Source organism: Thalassophryne amazonica, chromosome 7 (genome assembly GCF_902500255.1).
Source record: "Thalassophryne amazonica chromosome 7, fThaAma1.1, whole genome shotgun sequence".
Lineage (NCBI taxonomy): Eukaryota > Metazoa > Chordata > Actinopteri > Batrachoidiformes > Batrachoididae > Thalassophryne > Thalassophryne amazonica.
Genome location: NC_047109.1, coordinates 97621540 through 97636604, shown reverse-complemented (window position 1 = coordinate 97636604; position 15065 = coordinate 97621540). Strand labels below are relative to the sequence as shown.

Below are 15065 nucleotides of genomic sequence, written 5' to 3'. Positions count from 1 at the left end.
GGAAATCATGGTAAAATATCAATAACATACCTTATAGTAAAAAGTCACTTATATTCTTGTGTAAATTCATGTAGCCTAAATCCATTCAAATCCACAATGTCATTTTTTACAATGAAAGAAAGTCTAGATTAGTGAAACAAAGTCACATAATCTTGTCTAAAATCCTGTTTGAACAGCAGAATGTTTATTTTCCAGGGAGAGAAAAATGCTTACCGTGTTTTCCTGAGGGCACAGTTCACTTTTCCCGTTTCTTTTATCTTTCAGGTGTGTTGATGAAGCCAGTGACGATTCCACGGTTTCTTGTCCTTATAAGACTTTTTCAAACAGTCCTTCTCGCCATCTCTCTGTGCGACGTCGGTCCGTGACACAGACATGCTGCACAAATCTTATTTTAAAAACTTGAAAGCTCTAAAACTTTGGGATATCCACATGCTAAGTTTAGCATAAGCGTCGCACAGGAGCCACACAGCGTCGCCGCAGCAACCAACCAGTCCTGCTTTACGACAACTGTCATAACAGTTACGCTTTGAGTGGCATTTTCCTCCGCGAAACTCCACAGATCTGAGGAAACTGATCTGTATCTGTAACACACAGATCAGTCTCCGCGGACTTATAAAACATACACGATGTCGTAAAAAAAGAGAACGCTTTGCGATAAGCATTTTAAAAACTCAGTGATGTTCATGATTAAAGAGTACATCACTAACACCCCACAGCCCCTCCCCATGATGAAATCCGCAGAATCCCATGGATCTGCAGAGTTTTCACAGCCCTGGTGAGTCCTCCTCTGCTCCACTTTTATATGGGGTCCCACAGGGTTCAATTCTTGGACCCCTACTCTTCTCCATGTATTTGCTTCCCCTGGGGTCCATTCTCAGAAAGCATGGCATCAGCTTCCACTGCTATGCTGATGACAGCCAGCTATATGCCCCCCTAAAGAAAAATGATGCCTCTTCTCTTCAGCACCTTTTGTCCTGTCTTGAGGATGTTAAAGGCTGGATGGCACTGAATTTTCTTAATTTTAATGAAAAGAAAACGGAGGTGATTGTTTTGGCTATAGCAGCTCCTGTTCTTCCTCACCTGTCGATCTGGGGCCTTTGTCAGCCTTTTCGACCCTACTGTCACAAACTTGGGTTTTAAGATGGACAACAATTTTAAACTGGGCCACCAAACCAGTGCAGTAGTCAGATCGAGTTTCTTTCACTTAAGGCAGCTTGCTAAGGTTAAGCCTTTTCTTGCACATCAGCACTTTGAAACAGTAATCCATGCTTTTATTACCTTCCGGCTGGATTACTGTAATGCACTTTATTATGGAATTAGCCAGTCCTCCCTTGCACGTCTCTAGGTAGTTCAAAATGCTGCCGCCCGTCTGCTAACTGGTGCACGTAAGAGGGAGCACATTACATCTATCCTGGCCTCCCTCCACTGGCTGCCTGTGCATTTCAGAATTCATTTTAAGATTATTATTATTATTTGTTTTTAAATCTTTAAATGGCCTTGCCCTGCCCTACCTCTCTGAGCTGCTTCATCGTTACGCCCCTGCTCGCCACCTCCGATCAGCTGATCAGCTCCTCCTGGAGGTGCCGAGGTGTAAGCGTATGCTCAGAGGGGACCGAGCTTTTACTGTTGAGGCTCCAAAGATGTGGAACGAGTTACCGCTCCACATCAGGCAGGCCTCTTCATTTTCTGTTTTTAAAACTAATCTTAAAACCCACTTTTATGTACTGGCTTTTAACCCAGAATGAGATTCTCGATCTGTTTTGGTTGTTTTAACTGTTTTTACTTGTTTTAGATTAATTTTTGTTTTTTGGGCTTGTTTTTTATTTGTACTTCGTGGTTTGTTGTCTTTTATGTCCCCTTGTGTACAACACTTTGTTTCAGCTGCAGCTGTTTTTTTTAAAAGTGCTTTATAAATAAAGTTGATTTGATCTGATTTGAAGAACAATGTTTCTCACTTTTCAATTGCAAGGAATTTAGGGATTCCATAATCTACAGTCCATAATATAATCAGAAGATTCAGAGAATCTGGAGAACTTTCTACACGCAAGCGGCAAGGCCGAAAACCAACACTGAATGCCAGTGACCTTCGATCTCTCAGGCGGCACTGCATTAAAAACAGACATCATTGTGTAAAGGATCTGACCACGTTGGCTCAGGAACACTTCAGACCATTGTCAGTTAACACAGTTTGTCGCTACATCTACAAATGCAAGTTAAAACTCTACCATGCAAAGCGAAAGCCAGACCCTGGACTGTTGAACAACTGAAGTTATACATCAAGCAAGAATGGGAAACAATTCCATCTACAAAGCTTCAACAATTAGTGTCCTTGTAACACAGTGGTAAACATACCACTGTCCCAGCTTTTTTGAAACGTTTTTGCAGGCATCCATTTCAAAATGAGCAAATATTTGCACAAAACAATAAAGTTTATCTGTTTGAACATTAAATATCTTGTCTTTGTGGTGTATTCAATTGAATATAGGTTGAGGAGGATTTGCAAATCATTGTATTCTGTTTTATTTACATTTTACACAATGTCCCAACTTCACTGGAATTGGGGTTGTACAACATTACTCCATGAGGTGCGTGTCTCTGCCTGCTGTCCTCACATGGAAATATATAAAACATCTTGTGCCTTTGAGCCAGGCTGCAGCGGCTGCACATAGCGCACCTCCTTCATGTCAATGTTGATTTCAGTCATTTTTTCCATACTGATTATAGGCCAGCAATGGTAGCACAGTGGTAAAGTTTCCATCTGGTAATCAGAACTTAGGGGTTTGAATCCCGTGAGTGGCTTTTTTTTATACTGATGCTATACTGATGTTATTTAACTACAGGGTTCTGTATTGCATCCCCTTTTATGTATTATTATTTCAACCCAGTGATATTCACGAATTATACAGTGGGTTTTTATTTTATTTTCCTCCACATCAGTGGCGGGATGTGGTGCACCTTGTTCCAGCTGCTCGCACTGTGTTCCTGCTTGCACGACACTGTCACATGCATGACACAGTTACGTGCATGACACTGTCAAGTGCACGGTACTGTCGCACTGGGATCGTGCACGCCTGCCTGTCGGCTCGATGTTTTCGTGGTTCGTTCATACGAGCTGTTCTGCCGTCAGCCGCCCAGATTTGTACTTAATCATACTATGTCTGAAGGGGCCTTAATGTTTGCAAATCATCATACTTAGAACCTGGACAGGCTGCCACGGTATTGCATGGTCAGCCCAGTCTCATGTTTTTTTTTTGTTTGTTTTTGTGCTCCTGTGACGAAATGAGTCAAATTTTCGTGACAGTTTTTTTTAACTCACTATTCCTAACCCTACTTCTACCCCCGACCTTAACCTTGACCATAACCTAATCTTACTCTATCCCCCACCCTAACCTAACCACCCCGACTCCCCCACTTCACTTTTAATTTTGTGCAACCATGACGGAATAAATTAGAATGAATTCGTGCTGTCATGACGAAAATAAGGAGCTTTTCGTCACAATATCACAATATCAATTCCATTTAGTGAAGAATTGTAGTAATAAAACTTACTTACACTCAGTGTAATAATGATTGAATGATGTTTTATTTGTTAAAAATATATTTATTATTATTATTGTTGTTGTTGTTTGTAAAAAGAGGTCTTTAAAATGTCTTCAGAAGCAGACCTTTACTCAAACAAGTGTGGGAGGTGCAGGGCCCTTTAGACTCCATTCTCTGGCTCCATGCCTGTGTATTGTCTCTATAAACAGGAGTTAAACAGAAGGCAGCAAGGAAAAACATGTTTATTGTTTTGGGAAATTGCTATCTGATTGGTTCAATCATATCACATGTGGCATTCATCAGAAAAAGATGTGTGCACAGTGTTTGATGAGATGTGTGTTTTTAAAACTTTCATCATGAATATGACCCTGTGACCACTCCATGCTTATGAAACAGAGGGAGATACACACTGTTTAAAGGGCTTAAAGCAGACAACATGCATGAACCTATGTGGTGACTCAGGTTAAATGAATCTAGTACAGATCAGTCAAAAAATGCCTCAACTGAGCATTTATGCCCAAGGAGGTTTGTGTATGCTGCCATCCACACACTACTTAATTCCTTCCTTCCTGAAGGCCCAAACTATGGCTTGAGGGTCACCGTGTCAAAGAAATTAGTTGTGTTAGAAGAAATTTATGTTAATGTGTAATTATTGCATTAACCTTGACAGTACTAGTAATTACAAATCACTTAACTATATTTTGTCCAGTTTATTTATTTATTTTTTTTACCAAGTCAATGTTATATATATATATATATATATATATATATATATATATATATATATATATATATATATATATAATTTGAGTAGCAAAATGACAGACAAACAACAAAAATTATATTCAAATTATTTCCACCAGGTTTTGTAATCAGAAATGCTTTTTGAATTGTTTTCTAGAAAACAACAAACAGATGCAGGCGAAAGCATAACCTCCCTAGTGAAGATATTAAAATTTGTTCTGTGTTTTGTTGTTTCTTCTCTTATGAAGATGAAGTATCAGCACAATAAGAAATGCATGAAAAAGTCCCACAGCAAAAATATTTTATCCTGAGGGTCTGTTTTTGGGTTACAGTGATGATAAATGTTGGAAGCTTTTTTTTGCCACTTCCCATCATGTATAAACTACTGTTTGTGCATGTATGTGTACCATAGAGGGGCTGGTAGACAATCCTGTAACCCACAGGAAGTGACTGAGGTGGATCCCAGGTGAGCCTGAAGCGGTTGAACCTTTCCTCTGACACACGAAGGTTGGTAGGAGGCAAGAGAGGCACTAACAAAACACACACAGAGAAAAGCAAAAATATTAAATATTACAACTTTATAGTTACACTTTACTACTTACTTACGTTACATATAATTATTCATATACTTGCTGTATGGGGCAGGTATCATATTTCTCTTGATTACATTTGTCAGTAAAGTCAAGGTAAGTTGACAAATGGATGGATTTGGACTTATTATAGTTTTTAGAACGTATCCCATTCTTTATCCTTATTCTCATTATTTTCATGAATATGCATCCTAGAATGTCCTCCCGTTGATGTTACGACATGAATAACAACATCATGGTCTCCCCAGAAATTGAAGGAATTTCCAAAGTATGGAAAAAAAAAAATTATTTTTTGAACGTTTTTAAAATCCTGCTACAGTCAGACACACCCATAATTATCAAAATTATATTAAAACAAGAGCAAACAGTGATGTAGATCACCTCCAAAATTCAGTGGAGTCTTCCATGCCCTAATATGTATCTGTGGTACAAATTTGGTGAGAATCCATGAAGTAGTTTTGATGTAATCCTTAAAAGCCTACAAAGAGAATCTTGATCCACAATCTGGATCCATATCACATCCAGAATTTAATAAACGCCGATGATTTTATTATGTCCTTGGTGGACGTAAAAATGCTTGAAACTTGTGAGTGGATATGTAATGAGCTTAGAATACTCTTATCACTTTCTGAAATAACTCTACACACACACACACACACACACACACACACACACACACACACACACGCGCACACACACAGATACTTTATTAATCCTCTAGGGGAAATTCAGGCATCCTGTATCTCACAGGTACAGAAAACAAACAAAACAACAATAGCAACCAAGCAAAGTGAAAAAAGTGAGCAAACGATGCTGACAATGACAATAAAACATTATAAATATTAAAAATGTGGTAAAAGATTTTAAAAAATAATCAATGAATAAATTGACTAATAAATAATTAAAAACAATTAAAAATAGCTAAAAATAAAGGGACATCATTCCATTGCACAGTGCCCATGGGGGTGTCAGGGGCAGCAACAGCCAGCTCAGGAGCCTCTGCCATCGACTGAGTTGTTAAACTCTCCAAAGGCTGTGGGCAGGAAGGACCTCCTGTGCTACTCAGTCCGCGAGCGCAGGGAGATGAGCCGCCCACCCCTGCTGCTCTGCTCTACCAGGATGTAGTGGAGCGGGTGGCTAGCATTGTCCTTGATGGCCAGCAGCTTGCCCATCATGCAGCTCTCCATCACAATCCCCAGTGGGACGAGGCTCCTTCCCAGCACCGACCCCAGCCTTCCTGACCAGCTTGCCAGCCGCTTGGTGTCCCTGTCTGTGATGCTGCCTCCCCAACAGAACATCTGCAGCATCTCCCCACAGACGTCAAAGGATCTGAGGGTCCATCGTTTATCGCGGGAGTTACATTCTAAAAATAGCCCGCGATAGGTGAAATCCACAAAGTAGTCAGCCTCATTTTTTACAATTATTATAGATGTTTTAAGGCTGTAAAACGTCTCACTACACACATTTTCTCACTTTTCTCTCCTGTGTAAACACGCTCAAACTTCAAACCTTAGTAGAAAAATAAGACCACTATTATAGAATGAAACCAAAGATCAAAACCTGTTTTCAGGCCAAAACATTTGTTTGAGAAATAAAAATAGAACGTTTTCCTATAAATAATTATGATGGCTTTTAGAACTAACAAATTTCATTTTAACGATCAACCTACGAGGTTGGACACATAAGAAATTATTAATAGTGACTCACCAGTATTTCACAGTTCCTCTGATCGCGCCTCTTCGTCCTGGCGCTGCAGCGTGTTTTTCCACTGAGAGACACCTCAGTTCAGGTGTCTTTTTCCAAGTGAAAAACACAGTTATGGGTAGTTGTTGGCGCTCTTTTTTTCTTCTGGGCGAGAAGATTCTTATGAACAGACACACGCAGAACACAATGCACGTGCTCTCCCTTCGCTCACTGCCTCCAGTGTTACTGTTGTGGGACTGATGCGGGTGTAGCGGCTGCACTCTATGTTGTGTTGTTATGACTCCGCCCATTCGCTCCCCTCGGGACGTGAACTCATGATCCTCGGCATGGAAGTCGGACTCTCTAACCAGAAGGCTAAAACCCAGGGCTCTGGCCTTGTGACCAGAGAATCCTTTTGCGCTGTTGGGAGTGAGGTTTACTAACTACATCTGCACAGCGACACCTGCTGGCCTCCGTTACATGGGACCCGCAAAGAATCCAAGTCATTAAAAAGATACAAACTTCTCTCAGTGGCCACGGAGCTCTGCAACTGCGGTTACCAAGACCATGCAGTGCTGCTGAATTCTATCCTTGCGGGCTGCTGGACCTGTTGCCAGATTTTGGCTGCAACTCCCCACAGCAGACAGTGGGGCGGTGTGAGTGGCCCGCTGCAGCGCTTACCGAGCCCGCAGACTCCGTAAGCACATCGGAGGCAGTGATAGCAATCGCAGTGATGCCGACCGGCCCGCCTGATGAGGACGCAGAACACAATGCGCTGTTAAAAAAAGAGAAGCAGCATGCAAAATTGCACTAAAAAAATCCGCAAAACTGTGAGGCCGCGAAAGGTGAACCCCGATATAGCGAGGGACCACTGTATATATATATATATAAGCCGCTGCAACAATCGGTTTACAAAACCAGAGAATTTCTGCAGAAACTGTCAGAAACCATCTCAGGGAAGCTTATCTACATGCTCGTCTTCTTCATTGGGTTCTCAACCTGACTGCAGTTCGTCATCATAACTGACTTGAGTGGGCAAATGCTCGCATTCTATGGCGTCTGGCTGCTGATTAACTCTATGCGATGGAGATGTGTTGCACTGTGTGAGGCAAGTAGTGGTGACACCAGATACTGACTGGTTTTCTGATGCCCCAGACCCCCTAATAGAGCAAAACTGCACATTTCAGAGTAGCCTTTCACTGTGGCCAGCCTAAAGCACCCCTGTGCAATAATCATATGCCACACTTGTGAGGTGGGAAGAATTACTACTGCTGGTTGGCTACTGGCTACTGGTGGTTGGCTCTCACTGCGGTATTGTATCACTTCCTGTTCCGGAGCACAGCAGTGTTTTGCTATATCTGTTAGCTGTTTAATCTGCGCAGTTAGATTGATCTAGTTAACTAGATAACGATTTGTTTCACAGTGTAATCTTCACGTGCCTTAACTAAAGCACTCCCATTGCTGAATTACCTCTAAATTATTTACACATTATTCACTTTGCGTGTTTTTAGGAATCCACTAGCTTAGCGCAGCTAGTAGCTCTTAGCCGATTTAGCATGGCAGCTTCTCCTGTCTCTCCTGCACTTGTGAAATGTTTAGTTATTCCTCGGCGTCCTTTAGCAGTAATGGTACTTGTAATAAGTGTAGCTTATTCGTAGCTTTGGAGGCCAGGCTGGGCGAATTGGAGACTTGGCTCCGCACCTTGGAAAATCCTACAGCTAGCCAGGCCCCTGTAGTCGGTTCGGACCAAGGTAGCTTAGCCGCCGTTAGTTCCCTTCCAGCAGATCCCGAGCAGCCGGGAAAGCAGGCCGACTGGGTGACTGTGAGGAAGAAGCGTAGTTCTAAACAGAGGCCGAGTGTACACCGCCAACCCGTTCACATTTCTAACCGTTTTTCCCCACTTGATGACACACCCGCCGAGGAACAAACTCTGGTTACTGGCGACTCTGTTTTGAGAAATGTGAAGTTAGCGACACCAGCAACCATAGTCAATTGTCTTCCGGGGGCCAGAGCAGGCGACATTGAAGGAAATTTGAAACTGCTGGCTAAGGCTAAGCATAAATTTGGTAAGATTGTAATTCACGTTGGCAGTAATGACACCCGGTTACGCCAATCGGAGGTCACTAAAATTAACATTGAATCGGTGTGTAACTTTGCAAAAACAATGTCGGACTCTGTAGTTTTCTCTGGGCCCCTCCCCAATCGGACCGGGAGTAACGTGTTTAGCCGCATGTTCTCCCTGAATTGCTGTCTGTCTGAGTGGTGTCCAAAAAATGAGGTGGGCTTCATAGATAATTGGCAAAGCTTCTGGGGAAAACCTGGTCTTGTTAGGAGAGACGGCATCCATCCCACTTTGGATGGAGCAGCTCTCATTTCTAGAAATCTGGCCAATTTTCTTAAATCCTCCAAAACGTGACTATCCAGGGTTGGGACCAGGGAGCAGAGTTGTAGTCTTACACACCTCTCTGCAGCTTCTCTCCCCCTGCCATCCCCTCATCACCCCATCCCCGTAGAGACGGTGCCTGCTCCCAGACCACCAACAACGAGTAAAAATCTATTTAAGCATAAAAATTCAAAAAGAAAAAATAATATAGCACCTTCAACTGCACCACAGACTAAAACAGTTAAATGTGGTCTATTAAACATTAGGTCTCTCTCTTCTAAGTCCCTGTTAGTAAATGATATAATAATTGATCAACATATTGATTTATTCTGCCTTACAGAAACCTGGTTACAGCAGGATGAATATGTTAGTTTAAATGAGTAAACACCCCCGAGTCACACTAACTGCCAGAATGCTCGTAGCATGGGCTGAGGCGGAGGATTAGCAGCAATCTTCCATTCCAGCTTATTAATTAATCAAAAACCCAGACAGAGCTTTAATTCATTTGAAAGCTTGACTCTTAGTCTTGTCCATCCAAATTGGAAGTCCCAAAAACCAGTTTTATTTGTTATTATCTATCGTCCACCTGGTCGTTACTGTGAGTTTCTCTGTGAATTTTCAGACCTTTTGTCTGACTTAGTGCTTAGCTCAGATAAGATAATTATAGTGGGCCATTTTAACATCCACACAGATGCTGAGAATGACAGCCTCAACACTGCATTTAATCTATTATTAGACTCAACTGGCTTTGCTCAAAATGTAAATGAGTCCACCCACCACTTTAATCATATCTTAGATCTTGTTCTGACTTATGGTATGGAAATTGAAGACTTAACAGTATTCCCTGAAAACTCCCTTCTGTCTGATCATTTCTTAGTAACATTTACATTTACTCTGATGGACTACCCAGCAGTGGGGAATAAGTTTCATTACACTAGAAGTCTTTCAGAAAGCGCTGTAACTAGGTTTAAGGATATGATTCCTTCTTTATGTTCTCTAATGCCATATACCAACACAGTGCAGAGTAGCTACCTAAACTCTGTAAGTGAGATAGAGTATCTCGTCAATAGTTTTACATCCTCATTGAAGACAACTTTGGATGCTGTAGCTCCTCTGAAAAAGAGAGCTTTAAATCAGAAGTGCCTGACGGTATTTGGTTAGACTCTTTCTCTCCGATTGTTCTGTCTGAGTTATTTTCATTAGTTACTTCCTCCAATCCATCAACATGTCTATTAGACCCCATTCCTACCAGACTGCTCAAGGAAGCCCTACCATTAATTAATGCTTCGATCTTAAATATGATCAATCTATCTTTATTAGTTGGCTATGTACCACAGGCTTTTAAGGTGGCAGTAATTAAACCATTACTTAAAAAGCCATCACTTGACAAATAGGCCAATCTCCAACCTTCCTTTTCTCTCAAAAATTCTTGAAAGGGTAGTTGTAAAACAGCTAACTGATCATCTGCAGAGGAATGGTCTATTTGAAGAGTTTCAGTCAGGTTTTAGAATTCATCATAGTACAGAAACAGCATTAGTGAAGGTTACAAATGATCTTCTTATGGCCTCAGACAGTGGACTCATCTCTGTGCTTGTTCTGTTAGACCTCAGTGCTGCTTTTGATACTGTTGACCATAAAATTTTATTACAGAGATTAGAGCATGCCATAGGTATTAAAGGCACTGCGCTGTGGTGGTTTGAATCATATTTATCTAATAGATTACAATTTGTTCATGTAAATGGGAAATCTTCTTCACAGACTAAGGTTAATTATGGAGTTCCACAAGGTTCTGTGCTAGGACCAATTTTATTCACTTTATACATGTTTCCATTAGGCAGTATTATTAGACGGCATTGCTTAAATTTTCATTGTTACGCAGATGATACCCAGCTTTATCTATCCATGAAGCCAGGTGACACACACCAATTAGCTAAACTGCAGGATTGTCTTACAGACATAAAGACATGGATGACCTCTAATTTCCTGCTTTTAAACTCAGATAAAACTGAAGTTATTGTACTTGGCCCCACAAATCTTAGAAACATGGTGTCTAACCAGATCCTTACTCTGGATGGCATTACCCTGACCTCTAGTAATACTGTGAGAAATCTTGGAGTCATTTTTGATCAGGATATGTCATTCAATGCGCATATTAAACAAATATGTAGGACTGCTTTTTTGCATTTGCGCAATATCTCTAAAATTAGAAAGGTCTTGTCTCAGAGTGATGCTGAAAAACTAATTCATGCATTTATTTCCTCTAGGCTGGACTACTGTAATTCATTATTATCAGGTTGTCCTAAAAGTTCCCTGAAAAGTTCCCTCAGCCCCAACCAGTCTCAGCAGAAGACTGCCCCTCCCTGAGCCTGGTTCTGCTGGAGGTTTCTTCCTGTTAAAAGGGAGTTTTTCCTTCCCACTGTGGCCAAGTGCTTGCTCATAGGGGGTCGTTTTGACCGTTGGGGTTTTTCATAATTATTGTATGGCCTTGCCTTACAATATGGAGCACCTTGGGGCAACTGTTTGTTGTGATTTGGCGCTATATAAGAAAAAAGTTGATTGAAGTTGAAAAGCCTTCAGTTAATTCAAAATGCTGCAGCTAGAGTACTAACGGGGACTAGAAGGAGAGAGCATATCTCACCCATATTGGCCTCTCTTCACTGGCTTCCTGTTAATTCTAGAATAGAATTTAAAATTCTTCTTCTTACTTATAAGGTTTTGAATAATCAGGTCCCATCTTATCTTAGGGACCTCATAGTACCATATCACCCCAATAGAGTGCTTCGCTCTCAGACTGCAGGCTTACTTGTAGTTCCTAGGGTTTGTAAGAGTAGAATGGGAGGCAGAGCCTTCAGCTTTCAGGCTCCTCTCCTGTGGAACCAGCTCCCAATTCAGATCAGGGAGACAGACACCCTCTCTACTTTTAAGATTAGGCTTAAAACTTTCCTTTTTGATAAAGCTTATAGTTAGGGCTGGATCAGGTGACCCTGAGCCATCCCTTAGTTATGCTGCTATAGTCTTAGACTGCTGGGGGGTTCCCATGATGCACTGAGTGTTTTTTTCTCTTTTTGCTCTATATGCACCACTCTGCATTTAATCATTAGTGATTGATCTCTGCTCCCCTCCACAGCATGTCTTTTTCCTGGTTCTCTCCCTCAGCCCCAACCAGTCCCAGCAGAAGACTGCCCCTCCCTGAGCCTGGTTCTGCTGGAGGTTTCTTCCTGTTAAAAGGGAGTTTTTCCTTCCCACTGTTGCCAAGTGCTTGCTCACAGGGGGTCGTTTTGACCATTGGGGTTTTTCCGTAATTATTGTATGGCCTTGCCTTACAATATAAGGCGCCTTGGGGCAACTGTTTGTTGTGATTTGGCGCTATATAAATAAAATTGATTTGATTTGATTATCTCTGCAAAGGAGAAGTGCTCACTAACACAGATTTAGACAGATTTGTGAAATATTAGAGAGAAATAGGTCTTTTGTGTATATAGAAAATGTTTTAGATCTTTGAGTTCAGCTCATGAAAAATGTGAGCAAAAACAAAAGTGTTGCATTTGTATATTTGTTCAGTACACACACACACACACACACACACACACACACACACACACACACACACACACACACACACACACACACACACACACACATACATATACTGTGTATACATACATAAAACATTTTTTATCCTTGAAAATTAGAATGAGGCTTTCAAGGCACAAATTCTGGTGAGATGACATTTTTTTTTCCCTCGAAATGGACGAAATGTCACAAAAGTCACGTCAAAGGAATTTTTACTGGACATGCTGTGCCTGATAATTCCACCTGATAATTCAATTCTGTGTATAACAAGGAGACAATCATACTATTCATAAGAGGTAATCACGAGATTGGAAAATCAATTTGAGCTGAACAAAATAATTGAATCACCTCATTAATGAAAAGAGCTGGTGTAATTATAAATGGCCTTCATTAAGACAATTAAGAATGCATCAGTATTTGTCATGGCTTTAATTTATGTTCGCCTTCTGGAATGTAAATTAAATTAAAGCAATGCTGATGAGCATTCTGCTCCACATAGTAAAATTCCTTTTCATTAGTTTTCAGGTTTGTCTCGTGTCCTTCGAAGCCTGAAGCTGATGTAGAATAAAAATGTGAATATTTATATTTCAAAGCAGTCAGTGTGTGTATGTGTGTATCATACATGTGGCTCCCAGTGCAGAAACACTGATGCCCTGCTGCTCGTCAGTATAGATCGGCGTGACTGTCACTTTGTACTGAGTGTCTGGTTGTAAAGGCTGAAGTTCGGCTCTCCTCTCACCACGAGGAACAAACACCTGCAGACAAAAACATGTATGCGTCAAAGAAGAAGAACACAAAGACTATGGGTACATAAAGGAAAACACATGCACCTATTGCTCGTTTAGGGCTTAAAGAGATATTTAGGGGGAAAGATTAAAGACAGGCTTGATTTGTTAAAAGCAAAAATGTCAACAACATGGCATAATCAGTGCAATCGGAAAGTATTCACAGCTCTTCACATTTTCCACATTTTGTTATGTTACAGCCTTATTCCAAAATGGAGTAAATTCATTTTCCCCTCAAAATTCTACTCACAACGCCCCATAATGGCAACATGAAATTTTTTTTTTTTTTTTTTTTTTGCAAATTTATTAAAAATAAAAAGCTAAGAAATCACATATACAATATTTTGTTGATGCACCTTTGGCAGAGATTACCAGCCTCAAGTCTTCTTGAATATAATTCCACAAGCCTGGCACACCTATCTTTGGGTAGTTATGACCATTCCTCTTTCCAGCACCTCTCAACTCCATCAGGTTGGATGGGGAGCGTCGGTGCACAGCCATTTTCAGATCTCTCCAGAGATGTTCAATCAGATTCAGGTCTGGGCTCTGGCTGGACCACTCAAGGACATTCACAGAGTTGTCCATCCTGAAGACACTCCTTTGATATCTTTGCTGTGTGCTTAGGGTCATTGTCCCGATGAAAGATGAACTGTCGCCCCAGACTGAGGTCAAGAGCACTCTGGAGCAGGTTTGTATTTAGATTAGATTAGATTATATTAAATAGAACTTCATGATCCCTTGGGAAGAGTCACTCAGGGAAACTGAGGTTCCAGCAGCATTGTATACCAGCAGAGAGGGTAAGAATCACACATGCTATCAAAAGTGAAAGCACCCCCCCCCCCCCAAAAAAAACAAAAACATTTTGCAAATATAAATATAAATACACAGATATAAATACCAGACATACTGATATTGAATGGTAGAACATCCACAGGAGTTTCCTGCAGATGTTAAACGACTGCAACCTCCTCAGAAAGTACAACCTGCTCTGTCCCTTCCTGTACAGATGGTTGGTGTGGGTTGTCCAGTCCAGTTTGCTGTCCAGCCACAGCCCGAGGTACTTGTAGGAATCCATAGCCTCCACCTCAGCTCCCTCAATCACAACTGGTCACGGACTTGGTCTGTATTTTCCAAAGTCAGTGACCAGCTCCTTTGTCTTCGAGATGTTGAGCTGTAGATGATTTGTGTGGCACCAGGCAGCAAAGTCCTTCACTAGGCTCCTGTATGCCTCCTCTCTATCATCCCTGATCCATCCAGCAATGGGTGTGTCATCTGCGAACTTCAGGATGTCACATAGCTCAGAGTTGTAGCAGAAGTCAGAAGTGTAACGGGTGAAGATTAGAGGGGCCAGCACCGTGCCCTGGGGTGCTCCGGTGCTGCTGATCACAGTGTCAGACATGGTGTCCCTCAGCCTGACATACTGGGACCTGTCGGTGAGGTAGCTGGAGATGCAAGTGACCAGGCAGGGGTCCACTCGCATCCAGGATGTCTCTGTACATTGCTGCAGTCAACTTTCCCTCAATCCTGACCAGTCTCCCAGTTCCAGTTCCTGCTGCTGAAAAACATCCCCACAGCATGATGCTGCCACCACTATGCTTCACTGTAGGGGTGGTGCCTGGTTTCCTCCAAACATGACGCCTGGCATTTACGCCAAAGAGTTCAATCTTTGTCTCATCAGACCAGAGAATTTTGAGAGTCCTTCTGGTGACTTTTGGCAAAGTACAGGCAGGCTGTCATGTGCCTTTTACTAAGGAGTGGCTTCCATCT

The 15065-nt window shown here is 41.6% G+C and overlaps 1 protein-coding gene across 1 annotated transcript in view; it reads right to left on the bottom strand.

The window, feature by feature from the left end:
• The window catches only part of LOC117514639 (collagen alpha-1(XIV) chain-like), a 496536-nt gene that overhangs the window by 250997 nt on the left and 230474 nt on the right, over positions 1–15065 (bottom strand). Inside the window, exons 20-21 of the mRNA XM_034175192.1 lie at positions 13136–13268; positions 4692–4814 (exon numbers count right to left, since the gene is read on the bottom strand). Of these exons, the coding sequence (XP_034031083.1) occupies positions 4692–4814; positions 13136–13268 (256 nt within the window). The remainder of the gene's footprint in view (positions 1–4691; positions 4815–13135; positions 13269–15065) is intronic.